Here is a 16984-nt window from a genome sequence, read left to right on the forward strand (position 1 = left end):
GGACCTGGTGTCTTCCATGGCGACACTAGGGCTCTCCCAGTTTGTTTCGGGCCCCACACATCAAGCAGGCCACACGCTGGATTTGATCTTTGGCGCCGGTATAGATGTGATCATGTCTCCTTCGATGAAGGTGCCATGGTCTGATTACTACGCTCTGAAAGCCATGATTGACTTTCCACCCCCACCCTGCTTAGGTGGCGAGCCGATTTGGGCCCGCCCGCAGAGGCTGATGGACCCTGATAGATTCCGTCAGGCCTTGCGGGACCTTGCTCCCCCTGGCGACTCATTGACTGAGCTTGTTGAGGGCTGGAATACCCAGCTCCTGGCAGCCATCGATGAGATCGCACCTAAGCGCCCTCTGTAACCCCGCAGAAACCGGGCTCCCTGGTTTACCGAGGAGCTTCAGAAAATGAAGCGGGACCTCAGACGGCTAGAGCGAGTATGGCGGGGTGCCCGTGACGGAGCCTCAAGAACATCTTATAGGGTTTTTATGAAAACCTATGAGATGGCAGTGAAGGCCGCTAAGAAGTCTTACTTCTCGGCCTCCATTGCATCCGCTAGCTCTCGCCCGGCGCAATTATTTAGTATAATTCGGTCTTTAACGTCCCTTGAAGGACAGCCAAATTTAAATAACAATCTGACACAGCTGTGAGGCATTTGCGAGCTTTTTTGCGGAGAAGGTCCTGTTGCTCCGCCATGACCTCCCTGCCAATTTGGATACAATAAAGGAACTGGAGGCCCCTCGACTGTCCTCGGGTCCAGTATTGGACCACTTTGACCGGATATCTCCAGCCAATGTGGACGGACTCCTCCGAGCTGGAAAGCCCACCACCTGTCCTCTTGATCCGTGCCCGTCATGGCTGATTAGAGCGTGTCCAGACGAGGTGTGGGCCCCCCTGGGGGATATCATCAATTTGTCCCTTGGCACCGGGATATTCCCAGGGGAACTGAAGGAGGCAGTGGTGCGTCCACTCTTAAAGAAAACTTAAAGAAAACATCATTAGATCTTAAAGAAAACATCATTAGATCACTTAGATCTATCCAATTACCGCCCGGTCTCGAATCTTCCATTCCTGGGTAAGGTGATTGAGAGAGCGGTTGCTGAACAGCTTGGTAGGTTTCTGGATGAAACATCTGCTCTGGATCCATTCCAGTCCGGCTTCCGCGCTGGTCATGGGACCGAGACGGCTCTGGTTGCCCTAACAGATGATCTCCGCAGCTGGATCGAGGTGGGTCGGGGCTGCTGATTCTTCTAGATCTGTCAGCAGCCTTCGACATGGTCGACCACGAACTCCTGGACCACCGCCTTGCCGACGTGGGGATCCAGGGCACAGTCCTTCAATGGCTGCGCTCGTTTCTCTCTGGTCGGGGACAGAGGGTGGCGCTTGGGGGGGAATTGTCATCGCGCCACTCCTTGGTGTGTGGAGTGCCTCAGGGTGCGATTCTCTCCCCGATGCTTTTTAACATCTTTATGCGCCCCCTTGCCCAGCTTGTCTGGAGTTTTGGGCTGGGTTGCCATCAGTACGCTGATGACACCCAACTCTATCTGTTGATGGACGGCCATCCTGACTCGGCCCCAGACACACTGACCAGATGTCTGGAAGCTGTGGCTGGATGGTTACGTGGGAGCCGGTTGAAGTTAAATCCTTCGAAGACAGAGGTCCTCTGGCTGGGGCGGGACGATATGGGATTGAGGGGGCAACTCCCATCTCTTGCGGGGGTGCAATTAGTGCCAGCACCGTCCGTTAAGAGTTTGGGTGTAATCTTCGATACCTCCCTTTCCATGGAGGCACAGATTGCAGCTATAACAAAGGCGGCATTTTTTCATCTCTGCCAAGCTAAGCAGTTGGCCCCTTATCTCTCTCGCCCTGACCTAGCCACTGTGATCCATGCGACGGTCACCTCCAGACTGGATTATTGTAACTCGCTCTATGTGGGGCTGCCCTTGAGACTGACCCAGAAACTCCAGCGGGTGCAGAATGCCGCGGCAAGACTCCTTATGGGGTCTTCGCTGCGAGATCGCATTCATCCGGTGCTATACCAGCTGCACTGGCTCCCGGTGGAGTACAGGATCAGGTTTAAGGTGCTGGTTTTAACCTTTAAAGCCCTATACGGCCTAGGACCCTCGTACCTACGGGACCGCCTCTCCTGGTATGCCCCACAGAAAAACCTACGGCCTGCAAATAATGACATCCTCAAGGTCCCAGGCCTCAGAGAGGTTAGGCTGGCCTCAACTAGAGCCAGGGCCTTCTCAGCTGCGGCTCCAATCTGGTGGAACGCTCTGTCACAAGAGACTAGGGCCCTGCGGGACCTGACATCTTTCCGCAGGGCCTGCAAGACAGAGTTGTTCCACCAGGCCTTTGGTCTGGGCGCAGCCTGACTCCCTCCTCTGGCAACCTGCACAGAATTTTGCTTAATTGGTTGCCATCAATTTGATTTTAATTAATTTTTATAATGAAATATTTTTAGAATGTGTGATTTTTTGACTGTTTGATTATTTGATTGTTGTTAGCCGCCCTGAGCCCGGCTTCGGCTGGGGAGGGCGGGATATAAATAAAATTTATTATTATTATTATTATTATTATTATTATTATTATTATTATTATTTGAAAGCGTGGGGCAAGCGGGAAACTGCTCAGATCAGTGCTTTTTAGGCAAGAAACAAGTGGAACTATGGATGAGCCCTTTCTTGAAGGAAAGATACCAACAGTCGAGATCTGAACCATAGGAAGGAAAAATATGACATTTATTCTCATTTGGGTGACAGGCAGCATGTAAAGAAAAAGATCTAGCTCTTTCAGGGGGGTTGGAGATTTTAAGGTCAGAGAAGAATAGAATTAATATTTCTTCTGTTGTATTCAGTTGTAAAATGATACCCCTTTTGTAATCCCCGCTTTTTCCACTTGTATTCCTCTATTTAACTTTAACTTTAACTTTAACAAATGCAGGATATATTGACTGCCCTATTCCCCTCAGTGGTTTAGAGTTCTTCCCTCTATATATCTTCGGTGACAATAACCATTTTGGACCCTTCTTTTCAGCGGCACTTCCCTTGTGTTCCCTTAGGGTTTGGCGCCTTTGTGGACAAGACTGTGTTGCCCTTTGTTAACACCCACCCAGAGAAGCTGCAGAACCCTTGTCCAAGCAAGGAGACCAAATGTCAGCCACCATTTGCTTTCAGGCATGTGCTCAGCCTCACAGACAGGGTAGAGAAGTTTAAAGAAGAAGTCGGCAAGCAGGATATATCCGGGAATCTTGACGCACCGGAGGGAGGACTCGACGCCATGATGCAAGCCGCTGTCTGTGGGGTAAGAGTACCATATGGGAACAGGCACCATGACAAAGTGCTTTTGGGGAGTGAGGAAGTTGAATTTGGGGGGCCATGGATTCCTGTCCAAAGTGGAAGAGAGTTCCCCCCGATAATCATAATGTTGTCAAGATATGCTGTTGCTTTTAATGTTGTATTTAGGCTCAGTGCTGAAGGCCTGGAGAGATTCTAGGCAGGATCTTTATTATTGTTGCTGTATTGTTACAAATTAAATTAAAATATTACAATAAATAAGATAAATATTAAAAATGAAATAGAGTAATAAAATAAACTCACGACAAATGAGATAAAACAACAGCACAAAAGCTAAAAACAATCTGCCTATACAAACCTTCCTAAAAATAAAGATTGATTAGTCTCCAAAATACAAGAAACAATGGGTTAATTAATTATACAGTGGCCGTTTTGTGGCAGCATTATTAAAATGTCCCATAAAATAATGACAGGAGAACAAACTGGTCATAAAGGTGCAAAATGTACGGGTGGATATTTAAACCTATTAAAGCCATTTTAGTGTATACATAGGTTATCCTGTCTTAGGACTGAGATCTGGACAGACATTGTGTCCCTTTCAGCTCTGATTTTATGTAGAATCATAGAATCTTAGAGTTGCAGAGTTGGAAGGGGCCACGAGGGTCATCTAGTCCAAGCCGCTGCAAAGCAGGAATCTTTCACCCAGTGTGGTTTGCTTTTTTAATCTGCTTGCTTTTTAAATCCAGGATAAGATTGGTTGGAAAAATGTAACACGCTTACTGGTGTATACGACAGATGATGGCTTCCATTTTGCTGGGGATGGTAAACTTGGAGCCATCTTAACCCCTTATGATGGAAAATGCCACCTGGAGGAAAATATGTATAAAAGGAGCAATGAATATGTAAGTACTCAGAATAGGCAGCACACTTTATGAAGTACCTGCGCTTTACCTTTACCTTACTGGATTTACGATTTTAGACTGGAGCCGACTGGACAACCCATACAACTGCTATATTAGGAAAAGTCCTCTTAATTTTCTAAGAACTCTTTTCTTAGGCAGAAGGACAAGGGGTCCATGTTTTTTGTTTTGTTTATTGTTTTAAAGGTTCAACAGATTTGTAAACCAAGCTGTTTGTTAACCTGGTGTGTGCGTGCTTGCACTCAAGGCCAGACCTTGGGAAGCTGAGCCATCAATTGCGATGGGGATACCTTTGTTTCCTGTAGAGAGCCACCTTCCTTTGGTGCCAGGGAACAAATCCAAGAGCACAGTGGATGAGAAGGATGGGGCTAGGCTCCTCCAGCAGTTTCCCTGCCACCTTTGCTTCTGTTTTCATCAGTGCCCTCTCTCATAATCTCTGCTGCACAGGAATGAGCAACATGTTGAGAGCGCTGCTCTGTTTCTCTGGGGGATGGAGCACCAGTGAGTTGGTGTGTGTGGCTTGTCTGCTGTGAGAACAAGAGGTCAGACCACAGTTGACTGACAGTCTCTCTGCTTTAACTACACCAGTGGCCCTGCCCTTAGGAACCAGGGAGGGAGGGGCCAGACTGAAGGGGCGGAGCCAGAGGGATTCTTTTCAGGCCAGATCTAGCCTGCAAGATCCCACCAGGATCTTCACTAACTTGGAGAGTGAGTCCTAAATACTGTTTCCTTTGTTACACAGGACTATCCATCTGTTGGTCAGTTGGTTCAAAAACTTGAAGAAAACAATATCCAGCCCATTTTTGCTGTTACCAGTAAAATGGTTGATACATATCGGGTAAGTAAAACTACCAGCAGTAAAGAAGGCTAAGTAAACAATGCCTGTGGCGAAAATGATTATTAGATTATTATTATTATTAGAAATAACAATAACAATAATAATAATAATAATTAGAAACGAGGCTGCATTTTAAGTAGTATTTTAATCTGGCTTTTAAGTTGTATTTTAATCAATTGTTTTTATACCTGATGTTAGCTGCCCTGAGCCCGGTATTGGCCGGGGAAGGCGGGGTATAAATAAAATAAAATAAAATAACATAAATGCCTAAGTCTATAATTTGAGCAATATACATGGAACAATTAGGACAACAGATATTTACTGCTTTGCTCTTGCATTATATTCTGGTTGGCATTCTATTTAATAGAGTGAGACAATGCTTTCAATTCATTTGTTCTTTGTTGATAGAAACTCAGTGAGATGATTCCCAAATCTGCTGTGGGAGAGCTGCAGGAAGACTCAAATAATATCATCCAACTCATCCAGCGTGCCTATGATGTAAGTGTTACTGATATTATCATTTTAATCCTTTACAGTATATATTTCAGCCAGCCAGATTTTGCCAGACTTTGCACTTTGTTGACATGAAGCATGTTTGTGTAACTTTCTCAAAATTATGCAGATTTGGTTCAGATTTCCAAATCAGTTTTCAGGGGATAGCTGCCCCCCACCCTGCTCCACCTTTTCCCCTTCCTTTCTCCGTCTCCCCTTTATAAAGCTTCCCTGACTAAAGCACCCACCAAGCCTAAAAAAGAAATGAAACAAAAGAAAAAGCAGCCATAATGGAAGCTGAGGGAGAAAATGGTCAACAATTAACATGCTTTCCTACTATTAAACCAGAAACAGGAGGAGGTCATTTGAGCAGTTGCAAATGCTTTCTTCCTTTCTTCGCTGTAAACCATATTTTTGTGAGTTGCCTGTTTATAAGGGCAGGGTCTTGATTAGCATGAACAAGTGATCAAATTCACTTTCTCAAAGCTTAACACTCGTTGACCTGCATCCCACTGCAATTTCCTTGGTTGAACCGATCCTAAACTTCCTTTCCCAGTAACACATTTCTCTTTTCCTTGCTTGAGCTTCTTAAAAGCACTAATCAGCTTTGCTGTGGCACATTGGAAGTGTCACACTGGCCAAATATTCTTATCTGCTCTTGGTTACATCTATCCAGTACACACCCAGTAGTCAAGGTTTTTTAGCTTGTGTTATGTACTGAGTTGAATAGGATCCAAACTGCAACAGTCTGATTGGTCCTAGAACAATAGGATCCAAATGGCAGCAGTCTGATTGGTCCTAGAACATTAGGATTCAGAATGCAGCAGTCTGATTGGTCCTAGAACAATGCAGCAGTATGATTGGTTGGCAGGAACTACCCAATCTTGCTCCAGATAGAAGTGAATCCACAACCTGATTGGCTTACAGTAGAATTCCGGAATTAGCCAATCATGTGCAGCCCATTGTGTAAATAATGTATATAAAGCAGATACTTTGAGGGGACTTTCATTCATTCCTCCTCACCACTACGAGCTGAAATCACTTTGCAACTCTGAGTATATTTCAGCTTGTCAGTAGGCTATGTCCCCGACATAGTCCTTTTGTCCCTTGGGAAATTATTCTCAAGCCTACATTGCAGGAAAACCCCTGCCTCTGCCTCTGCTTCAACATGTGGAATTTGCTGCCAAGGAGTGTGGTGGAGTCTCCTTCTTTGGAGGTCTTTAAGCAGAGGCTTGACAACCATATGTCAGGAGTGCTCTGATGGTGTTTTCTGCTTGGCAGGGGGTTGGACTCGATGGCCCTTGTGGTCTCTTCCAACTCTATGATTCTATGATTCTATGTTCACTTAAGCATCACTGTGTTGACCTGACAGTTCTATAAAGAAAGTGCATAACCGTTAGAGATATTGGCCCTAGTTCCCTTCTTCTCTCAAGGCTCATCTTTTCCAACAGAAGAACTGAGGCAGTGGGAATGGAAATTACAATTAATTCTCATATTTTTCTCCCTCGCTGGAGACTTGAGCTCCTATTCTCACCTCTTCCTTATTCTCATTTCCTTGCAGAGTTTGTCTTCCAAAATTATTTTGGACCATGGCCCCTTGCCAAATTTCATCAAAATCACATATGATTCCTTCTGCCCTAACCAAATACACACCAAGGATAAACCAAGAGGGGAATGTGACAACGTGAAGATAAATGATCAGGTAGAAGAAGACTTTTCTGTTTCTATCTAAAGCTGTTCTGATTGCTGCTGCTCTGTATGTGGAGAGAAAAGAGCAGTGTGCATTTCTTCCAATACTGCTGCTTGTGAGAAGGGTCTTCACTTATTCTCCTTTCCCAAACTCCTTAAAAGTTGCAGCTGGGTTAAGCCTGTTACTTTAAGCAATATGTAGGCTTTATTTCATTATGTAGAGTTACATTGGCTCCCAGTACATTTCCAAGCACAATTCAAAGTGTGGATGTCAGGGAACTGCCATCAGTGCCAGAGGGAGAGAGCAAAAGCCAGAGGGACTATAGAGAGCCTCCAGGGATCGGGAGAAGCAGCTCCTCTTCTGGGGAAGAGAATAAACGCAGCTCCAGGAGGAGAGGGGGTGCAGGAGTTGGATGTGGTGAGGCGGTCCCACAACTCCTTGCCTGGGACAAGCGGGGAAGGAAGGGGTCCTCCGCTGTCCACACCCTCTCTCGCAGAAGGCTTTCGCGCAGAGAGGGAAGGCGGAGACTGGGCGTCAAGGAGCTTTTATGCTGGAAGAAGTTTAAGAAACGCCCACTCACATATTCTGCCAGCGATTGAGGCGGCCATGGGCGAGTGGCATCCGGACAGATAAAGTTTACATTAGCAGCCAGCCGGGGAGAGGTTTGCCCTGCTTGCACACGAGCAACCCCTGGTAAACATAACAGTTGATGCTGAGCTTTAAACCGCCTTGGCCCTGTATCCCTGAAGGAGCGTCTCCACCCCCACCGTTCAGCCTGGACACTGAGGTCCAGCACCAACGGCCTTCTGGCAGTTCCCTCACTGCAAGAAGCCAAGTTACAGGGAACCAGGCAGAGGGCCTTTTCGGTGGTGGCACCCACCATGTGGAACATCCTCCCATCAGATGTCAAGGAGATAAATAACTACCTTTTAGAAGACATCAGAAGGCAGCCCTGTATAGGGAAGCTTTTTAAAATGTTTGATATTTTATTATGTTTTTATATTTATTGGAAGTTGCCCAGAGTGGCTGGGGCAACCCAGTCATTTGGGCAGGGTATAAACAATAAGTTGTTGTTGTTTCAACCATCACAATCATATCAATCACAGAAAAACAGGTTACACTACTTTAAGTAATATAAAGGAATAGAAATCTCTGAAAACAACATACATAAATAAATTAAAAAATAAAAAGCAAACAGTATTTTAGGAGGAGGAGGAGTGTATGCAGAAGGCAGCAACCACACTTAATGGCCGTGTGTTTACACACCCACAAGAAAAGGGGGGGGGGTGAGTTTCCCTTTCCTGTCCACATGAGAACTTTACACTCACTGGTTTGGCACTTTTTTGGCACTGACATCCTTCTGACTGTTAGCATGCCTAGTCTTTTATTTATAAATGCACTCCTTCGTGCTTTCCTAGTGGTTTTTATATTTAATGGAGAATATTTAATGGAGTTCTTTGTTTTCTTACAGATTACTTTCCAGGTGAAAGTTACAGCAACCAAATGCATTGACAACGAAACGGTTACCATCCGGGCTCTCGGTTTCACAGACTCCCTTGCTGTGCACATGCGCGGTCGATGCAACTGCGAATGTGATGAGGAAATATCAAGTAGCTCTGACTGCAGTGGACATGGGAAAGTAGATTGTGGAATCTGCAGGTAATCAAACCACTTCACCAATACTCTCCCTCCAAATCACAAGGGGATATGCCAGTCCTACTGGGAAAGGTTAACCATGATCAACATCTGAATGATTGCTTATGCAAGAAACATCTGCACCTGCAGTTTTATGCAGTCTGGGAACAACATCTGTTGTCACAGAATGTGCAGACTGCTTGAGTATAATTTTTCCTAGAATGAAAAGGAGAATTTGAGAATTTGGCATGAGGACATTTGGGAAAATGACCTTGAGACTTTTTTTCCTGCCAAATTCTCAAGCCACTCTGGGTAATGGACTAGGGTGAGGGCTGACAGAGCCCCCAGGTCTCCACATTTGGCCTGTCAGACCATTGTTCAGGTCTAGTCTGTGCCTGGATGGGTGACCTTCTGGGAATGTGCTGCCGTGGGTTCTGTAATGTGAAAATGTGGGTTATAATTACAATAAAACAATAAATCTGTGTGAGTTCAGGCAAATCAACCCTCCAACACAAACAAGTATTGCTTAGTAAGCCTTTCCTATATTCTGAACATTTCTTCTCTCATGTCAGCTGTTTTCCTGGCTTTATTGGAAAGAATTGTGATTGTCAAACTGGAGGCAAGTCCAGCAAGGAACTGGAGAAGAGTTGCCGCAAGGACAATGCCTCCGTCACCTGCTCCGGCCTGGGCGACTGTGTGTGTGGGCAGTGTGTTTGCCACACCGATGAAGCATCCAAAAAGAAGATCTATGGTTCTTTTTGCGAGTGTGACAACATGAACTGTGAGATTCACAATGGTCAACTTTGTGGCGGAGAAAGTGAGTAGCTGGCGACTGCGGGACATGGAAATATCCTGGACTCCATTGCTTTACTTCTCCCAGCTTCCTGTTGCCAGAGTTCCAGCAAGCTACATTTTCTACCACAAGCTCTTAAAGGGCACACAGCAATTAGGGGTCTTAGTGGACCACAAGCTTAACATGAGTTAACAGTGTGATGCAGCAGCAAAAAAAGCTAATTCTGTTCTAGGCTGCATCAAGAGAAGTCTAGTGTCCAGATTAAGGGAAGTCATAGTAGCCCTCTCTTCTGCGTTGGTCAGACCCTGCCTGGAGTCCTGTGTCCAGTTCTGGACACTACAATTTAAGGAGGGTGTTGGCAACCTGAAACATGTGCAGAAGATCCTGTTGCCATATTTCAAAAGGTGAAAATCCGGACACAAAAGTTTTTGGGCAAAGTTGTTGAGCTGGGTCTGTTTAGCCTGGAAAAGAGGAGACTGAGAGGAGATACGATAGTAATTTTCAAACATCTTAAGGGCTGTCACATAGAAGATGGAGCAAGTTTGTTTTCTGCTGCTCCGGAGGGTAGGATCTGAACCAATAGATTCAAGCAGAGGTTGAGTTGAGATACCTGCATTCCAGGAGGTTGGATTAGATGATCCTTTGGGCTCCTCCAAGTCAACAGTTTTGTGATTCTGTTATTCTTAGGAAGAGTTGTTTGAATAGCACAATAATTTGGAAGCTAGCTAAGCTGCTATCAATCTGTCTTTGTTTCATATAATGGCTTACCATCATCCAGGTGTGAATATTAAATATTAGTTTTTCTTCTAAGACTTCTAAAACACTTGCATCATTTTACAATGGCAGCCTATTCTTTCATGAAAGGTAATTTCAGTGTTTTGCAGGTGATACCAAGATGGCCTTTTACTATGGAATGTGACTTTGTAGAACAGAATGCAATTAAATTGTAAATGTAAAGGAACCCCTGACCATTAGGTCCAGTCATGGGGTTGCGGCGCTCATCTCGCTTTATTGGCTGAGGGGGCCGGCGTACAGCTTCTGGGTCATGTGGCCAGCATGACTAAGCCACTTCTGGCAAACCAGAGCAGCGCATGGAAACGCTGTTTACCTTCCCGCCAGAGCAGTACCTATTTATCTACTTGCACTTTGACATGCTTTTGAACTGCTAGGTTGGCAGGAGCAGGGACCAAGCAACGGGAGCTCACCCCGTCACGGGGATTCGAACCGCTGACCTTCTGATCGGCAAGTCCTAGGCTCTGTGGTTTAGCCCACAGTACCACCCGCATCCCTTAAATTAATTAAATTAAATTGTACTTACTGGCAAACTTGGGTTTTCCAACAGAATTGCAAATACGGGGAATGCGTTCTGTCCTGAACTCTCCACTTTCTCTTTCTAGTAAGAGGACGGTGTGATTGTGGGAAATGCAAATGCAATCTTGGCTTTGGCGGCAGTGCCTGCCAATGTGAAACTTCAACAGATGGTTGCTTGAACATCAATGAGACCGTCTGCAGTGGCCGTGGGGAATGTCTGTGCAACACATGCCAATGTAAATCAGGCTATCAGCTTCCACACTGTGAAGATTGCGAAGGCTGTTCATCACCCTGTCCCAAACATGTGTAAGTGATATGAGAGGGACCACAGTGAAAATTACTGCGCTTTGCATGTCAGTATTTTAAAGTCTTGCCTTTAGAATAGGCAGTGTTTCTCCAGGTAACAGGGCTGGGTAGCGGAAACTGATTCTGCACTGCCTCGTTTTTTTGCTTTTCTTGTACAGAAGTCTCCTTTAAAGTCTGGGCTTTTATAGCTCAGTTATTCTGTCTTCCTCTCTCCAACGTTAGTCCATCAAACACACCAATAAGGTGAAGGCAATTTAGGCAGAAATGAAACATTAATACAGTATGATAAAACATAGACATAAACCTACCTTAACAAAGCTAGATAAAGGGATGAAAAACTTCTATCCTTTAGAGGACAGCCAGTGCCTGGGCACAATGGTGCTGGTCCCTGCCTGGAGTTTGCACAAGGTGGTGCTGGCAAGTTGGCATGGGATGAATGTCTAAAGAGCAAGTTGCTGTTCCTTTGTGTTCTCACTTGGGTTAGATTTATATTTCCTGTTGGAAGCCTCTTGCCTCTAACCATTTCCCTGGCTCTGCTTCTTAACCACACGGGAATCCTTTAGAATTTGACAGTACCTTTCTTGGTCTGCAGCGGATGTTGGAGCAGAGCTTCAGGAGTCATGGTTTTGGATAACCCACAAACAATCTGGAGAAAAATTAACTGTGCTGGGTTTTCTTGGTAGTTGTTCACTTCCTTGTATATTGAATTAGATAGCCAAATTAGATAGGTCAAATTCATTCTGTGGAGTCCAGCAGAGTTCCCTTTTTAACATGTACATGAAATCGCTGTGGGAATTTCAGAGGTGCTCAGCTAACTCACAGCTGGGCTTAGACAAGCCTCTTTTTTCTTAGAGTCCCTGCCTCCTTTGCATCTTCTTTGCATTTGTTTAGGGAAGCTTTTAATGTTTGATGTATTACTGTATTTTAATATTTGATTGGAAGCCGCCCAGATGGGCGAGGTATAAATATTATTATTATTATTATTATTATTATTATTATTATTATTATTATTTATTAGCTTCTGCAATGTGAGGATGACAATACTGGCTTCCTTTATATCTCTGGCTGTAACTGCACTGAATATTAGATTTATGTTATGTAGTATAGATCCATTGCATCTCTGTCTTGCTAAGCAACTCTTCTTGGAGACATGATTCTTGTTGATTTTCCAGATCGTGTGTTGAGTGCCGTTACTTTCAGAGTGGTCCATTTCAGAAGAATTGCTCTCAAGCTTGTTCAAACATTATTCTGAGAGATAATGTGATGCCCAGAAGTAAAGAATGCAAGGAGAAAGATTCTCAGAATTGCTGGATCTCCTTCTCTATGTTTCAGTTGGATGGAGAGGAGAGATACTCCGTTAAAGTGGAACCTTTAAAAGGTATGTGAGGGAAGGTGCCACCAGCTGCAACACCAGTTCCATGCTCTGGTCCCAGCACCTAGCACCAGGGCTCAGTGGCTTAATAACAATAAACAATAAACAATAAATGTTGTGTACCCCACCCATCTAACTGGGTGGCTTCCAGCAGAATACACAAAACCATCACACATTAAAAGCTTCCCCAAACAGGGCTGCCTTCAGATGTCAATCGAAGGTCATATAATTATTTGTTTCCTTGACATCTGAAGGGAGGGCATTCCACAGGGCAGACATCACTCTGTCTGGTTCCCTGTAACCTCACTTCTCGCAATGAAGGAACTGCCGGAAGGCCCTCGAAGCCAACAGATGCTCCTTCAGGTATGCAGGGCCAAAGCCATTTAGGGCTTTAAAGGTCAACACCAAAACTTTGAATTGATACATGAGAGAATCACCAGTTCCCCCCATAAAGTCCCATTGTGAGGGGTGGGGTACTGGAACAGGAAGAGAGACTGTGCATGTCAGAGGTCTGCATCCCCCAAGGCTTCAGAGGCAGATGGCCCTCCAAATTGTGAGGTGTGGCAGATGGAGGGGCCCCTGGGAGTGGCTTCCTTTCCAAGCTATCTGAGTGCAGGTGGGGACCCAGCTCCAGGTAAGAGGCAAAGGAAGCAGAGTGGAGGCTACATAGCCAGGTGAGCAAGGCTCCTCTAGCGGGAAGTATATGTGGCCTTAAGAGAGTTCCTTGCAATTTATCTGGAGCAGTTTCAGTAGTATTTTGCATGGTGGAGAGATAGAGATACTTGATGTGCAGCTGCCCCATTCATTGAATCGACTTCCAACCTTTCCTGGATCTGTGGTATGCTCATTCCTGGCATACAGCACATGCACCCTTTCCCTCCTCCTTCAGATGAGACACCTTCTCCGTTGTTTTTTCTTTTCATAGATTGCCCACAACCCCCTAATGTCGCAGCCATTGTGGGGGGCACCGTTGCTGGCGTGGCTCTTATCGGCCTCCTCCTCCTCCTGATTTGGAAGCTGGTAACGGAGCTGATTGATCGCAAGGAATATCACCGATTTGAGAAAGAGAAGTCCAAGGCCAAGTGGAATGATGTAAGACACTCCCCTTTCAGCAGGAGGGGCTGGAAGAAGACTTGCTAAGGCATTGGCTCTTCCCCCCTTCTTCCGAGTTCTTGAGAAAAGTCAGGGACATAACATTTGTTTCAGTTCCAGTACCTCTGGCAGGCCTGAATGCAGCTGCTCAAGCATGAGAAGTTAAGCTTCTTACATTAGCACACACACAGGCTACGTTTACACTGTGACCTAACTGCCTGAAATAAATAGTGTGTGTTCTGCAGGCGAGAACCTCTTGTAGATATCAGGAGGTCCATTCTGCACTATGTAGGAATTAGGTCTTTAGTGTTGTGACACCTGCCCTCTGGAAACTAGCCCCTTGAATACTCGACAGAGTGTTGTATTTTGGGTGGCTACTGAAGACCTTCTCCTTTCAACAAGGCTTTTAAGCTGAGATCTTTCCCATAATGCATCTGCACTGGAATTGTTTTTAAGACGCTTTGTTGTTTGTTTGCTGTCCTGCACTTATTTGGGGGGAAGGGTAGGGCACAATCATAATAATTGCTAGTATTATTATTACACAATTATTCTGTGGAGGGAGATGTGCCTTCAGAAAGATTCAGAGATGCACTAACCACTGATGGGGTCCTATTTATGTTAGAGTGGCATGGTCGGGTTGCTCCTCTGCATTTCAGCCACACAGGGAGGTGTGGTTTGCTACTGTGCTATACCGTGGTGCCCCGCAAGACGAATGCCTCGCAAGACGGAAAACCCGCTAGACGAAAGGGTTTTCCGTTTTGGAGGTGCTTCGCAAAATGAATTTCCTATGGGCTTGCTTCGCAAGACAAAAATGTCTTGCGAGTTCCTGCGGGTTTTTTTCCCTCCCCCCCTTTTTCTAAGCCGCTAAGCTGCTTATCAGCTGAGCCGCTAAGCCGCTTAACAGCTGATCCACTAAGCCGCTTATCAGCTGAGCCACTAAGCCGCTTAACAGCTGATCCGCTAAGCCGCTTATCAGCTGATCCGCTAAGCCGCTAAACAGCTGATCCGCTAAGCCGCTTATCAGCTGATCCGCTAAGCCGCTAATAGCGCTAATCCGCTAAACCGCTAATGGGCTTGCTTTACAAGACGAAAAAAACGCAAGACAAAGAGACTCGCGGAACGGATTCTTTTCGTCTTGCGAGGCACCACTGTATAATGATCTTTTTTAGCCACATAGATTAAATTTAGATACGTTAGCTGGGTGTAGAATGGAGGAAGTGATGGGAGAGAGGACCAAGGACCAGCAAGTTAAGCCACACAACCTCCTCCCTGTCTTCCTAGACCAGCAGAAGAGGGTCAGTGTTTGATCTACAATGGAAGCTCTCCTTCTTGAGTAAACTGTCCCCATTTCCTCATCAATGGCTACTATTTTTAGTAGCCCTGTATATAGTCAGATCATTAAAGGAGACCAAGCTGTAGTGACATTTGCCCACTTGATCTACTTACTTAATGTGGTAGCCTGGGATAGTAATAATACTGAATGAGTAAAACAGCAGCACCAGCTACAGACACTTGTGATGTTTTTATTGGCAGGCTGATAACCCTCTTTTCAAGAGTGCCACGACCACTGTTGTGAACCCCAGATTCAATGGCCAGTGAAGTTCAACTACAGCAACATGGGAAAGCACAAAGAAATTCTTCAGGAGGGAAGCAGAAGATATTGACTTTATTCTCCACTGTGCTTTATTCCTGTCAACCACTATCCATGTCACTTCATGTGTTTTCGATAACCCTTTGTGTGGCTTTTTTTCAAACATGCTTTGATGCTGATGATTTTCTTTTCATTAAAAGGTCTCCCTGTTAAGACTGCTTAATCACACACACCATGGAATGATCTCAACTTGCCTTTCCACTTATCCTGCCCAAGGCACTCTGAGCAACTTCTCCAGTTATCAGCTGTTAAAGGTCAACCCTTGAAACCCAAATAGAAGGGGAAAAGGTGGGCTGGCCATTCAAGCATCTACATAGATAAAGTATTTGTTAATTCCACATGCATGCATGTGTTGTAGAAAGGCATAATCTGAAAGTTTTCCTTCCTGTGTGACAGAAAAGGGCTCATGCCTCTTAAGACATAACTTTCCAGCTACAGTTTTTATATGTGCTTCTATAATGCACATATAAAATAAATATAATAATGATGAAATCTTCTACCTAATTGAGAAGATTAACCTGTTAAGTTAAACATTGTAGTGCTACATATTATGGAAGCACACGAAACAATAAGCATGCTCTACGCTATTGAATATTAGGTTGATGGGGTCCCCTGTTGTTCACATTCAGTGCTTCTAGAATATAAAACCTTGACCCCCCTGGCCCTTTTCTGCCTTACCAAATGGCATTAGCAGGCGGGGAGAACTGTCATCTTCTATTAGCTCTGGGTTTCTGGGCAGATAAATCTCACGACAGTCTGCTCAGTGTACAGTAATAAGGTAGGATGATGAATCCACACCTTCCTAATTCTGTACAAGACCATCAGCGCAAAAGAGACCTCAGTCAAATTGAAACATCTCAGAGAAACAGACAGACGATATACAGTGGTACCTCGGGTTCAGAACTTAATTCGTTCCAGAGGTCCGTTCTTAACCTGAAACTGTTCTTAACATGAAGCACCACTTTAGCTAATGGGGCCTCCTGCTGCCGCTGTGCCACCGCTGCATGATTTCTGTTCTCATCCTGAAGCAAAGTTCTTAACCCGAGGTACTATTTCTGGGTTAGTGGAGTCTGTAACCTGAAGCGTATGTAACCTGAAGCGTATGTAACCCGAGGTACCACTGTACTCATGTGAAGAAATACAGGATTCGGAACCTAAAGCCTTCATTCTAGCCTTGTGTATTGAAGTGAATAAGCTCCCAAGCTGTCAGGTGCTGCAAGTGTATAAACCTCTACTGTGTGCCTATGATTTGAAAGTAATAAATCTCAAAACACCATTCCTGAAATGACGTGACTTGTTTTGGAGTGTCATTGTGTCCACTGTTAACATTCTCTGCAGTATCTATTGGACTAAACTTAAGACAGGGAAAGGATTGTATCATCTTTGGTCATAACTTTATTTCTTTTAAGTACAGAATGGGTGGAACCTTCATCTGTTTCAGAGTGATAATAAGAAAATTGAATTGTGACATGTTCCATATACGTAGACATTCTCCATTGTGCTGCAGGCAAGCCTCAAGTTTGAAATTATATACCGTATTTTTCGCCCTATAGGACGCACCGTCCCATAAGGCGCACCTAGTT

The 16984-nt window shown here is 44.9% G+C and overlaps 1 protein-coding gene across 3 annotated transcripts in view; it reads left to right on the forward strand.

Annotated features, from left to right (window-relative positions):
• The window catches only part of ITGB2 (integrin subunit beta 2), a 47200-nt gene extending 30511 nt beyond the window's left edge, over positions 1 to 16689 (forward strand). For all 3 annotated transcript variants that reach the window (XM_083707383.1, XM_083707384.1, XM_083707382.1), the window contains 11 exons: positions 3067 to 3308; positions 4048 to 4203; positions 4964 to 5059; positions 5468 to 5557; positions 7113 to 7253; positions 8713 to 8900; positions 9449 to 9693; positions 11067 to 11286; positions 12459 to 12664; positions 13584 to 13750; positions 15284 to 16689. In XM_083707383.1, coding sequence (XP_083563509.1) covers positions 3067 to 3308; positions 4048 to 4203; positions 4964 to 5059; positions 5468 to 5557; positions 7113 to 7253; positions 8713 to 8900; positions 9449 to 9693; positions 11067 to 11286; positions 12459 to 12664; positions 13584 to 13750; positions 15284 to 15349 — 1817 coding nt within the window. In that variant the 3' untranslated portion in view covers positions 15350 to 16689. The remainder of the gene's footprint in view (positions 1 to 3066; positions 3309 to 4047; positions 4204 to 4963; positions 5060 to 5467; positions 5558 to 7112; positions 7254 to 8712; positions 8901 to 9448; positions 9694 to 11066; positions 11287 to 12458; positions 12665 to 13583; positions 13751 to 15283) is intronic.
• The last annotated feature ends 295 nt before the right edge of the window (positions 16690 to 16984 follow it).

The sequence above is a fragment of the Podarcis gaigeae genome (assembly GCF_964106915.1).
Source record: "Podarcis gaigeae genome assembly, chromosome: 1".
NCBI lineage: Eukaryota > Metazoa > Chordata > Lepidosauria > Squamata > Lacertidae > Podarcis > Podarcis gaigeae.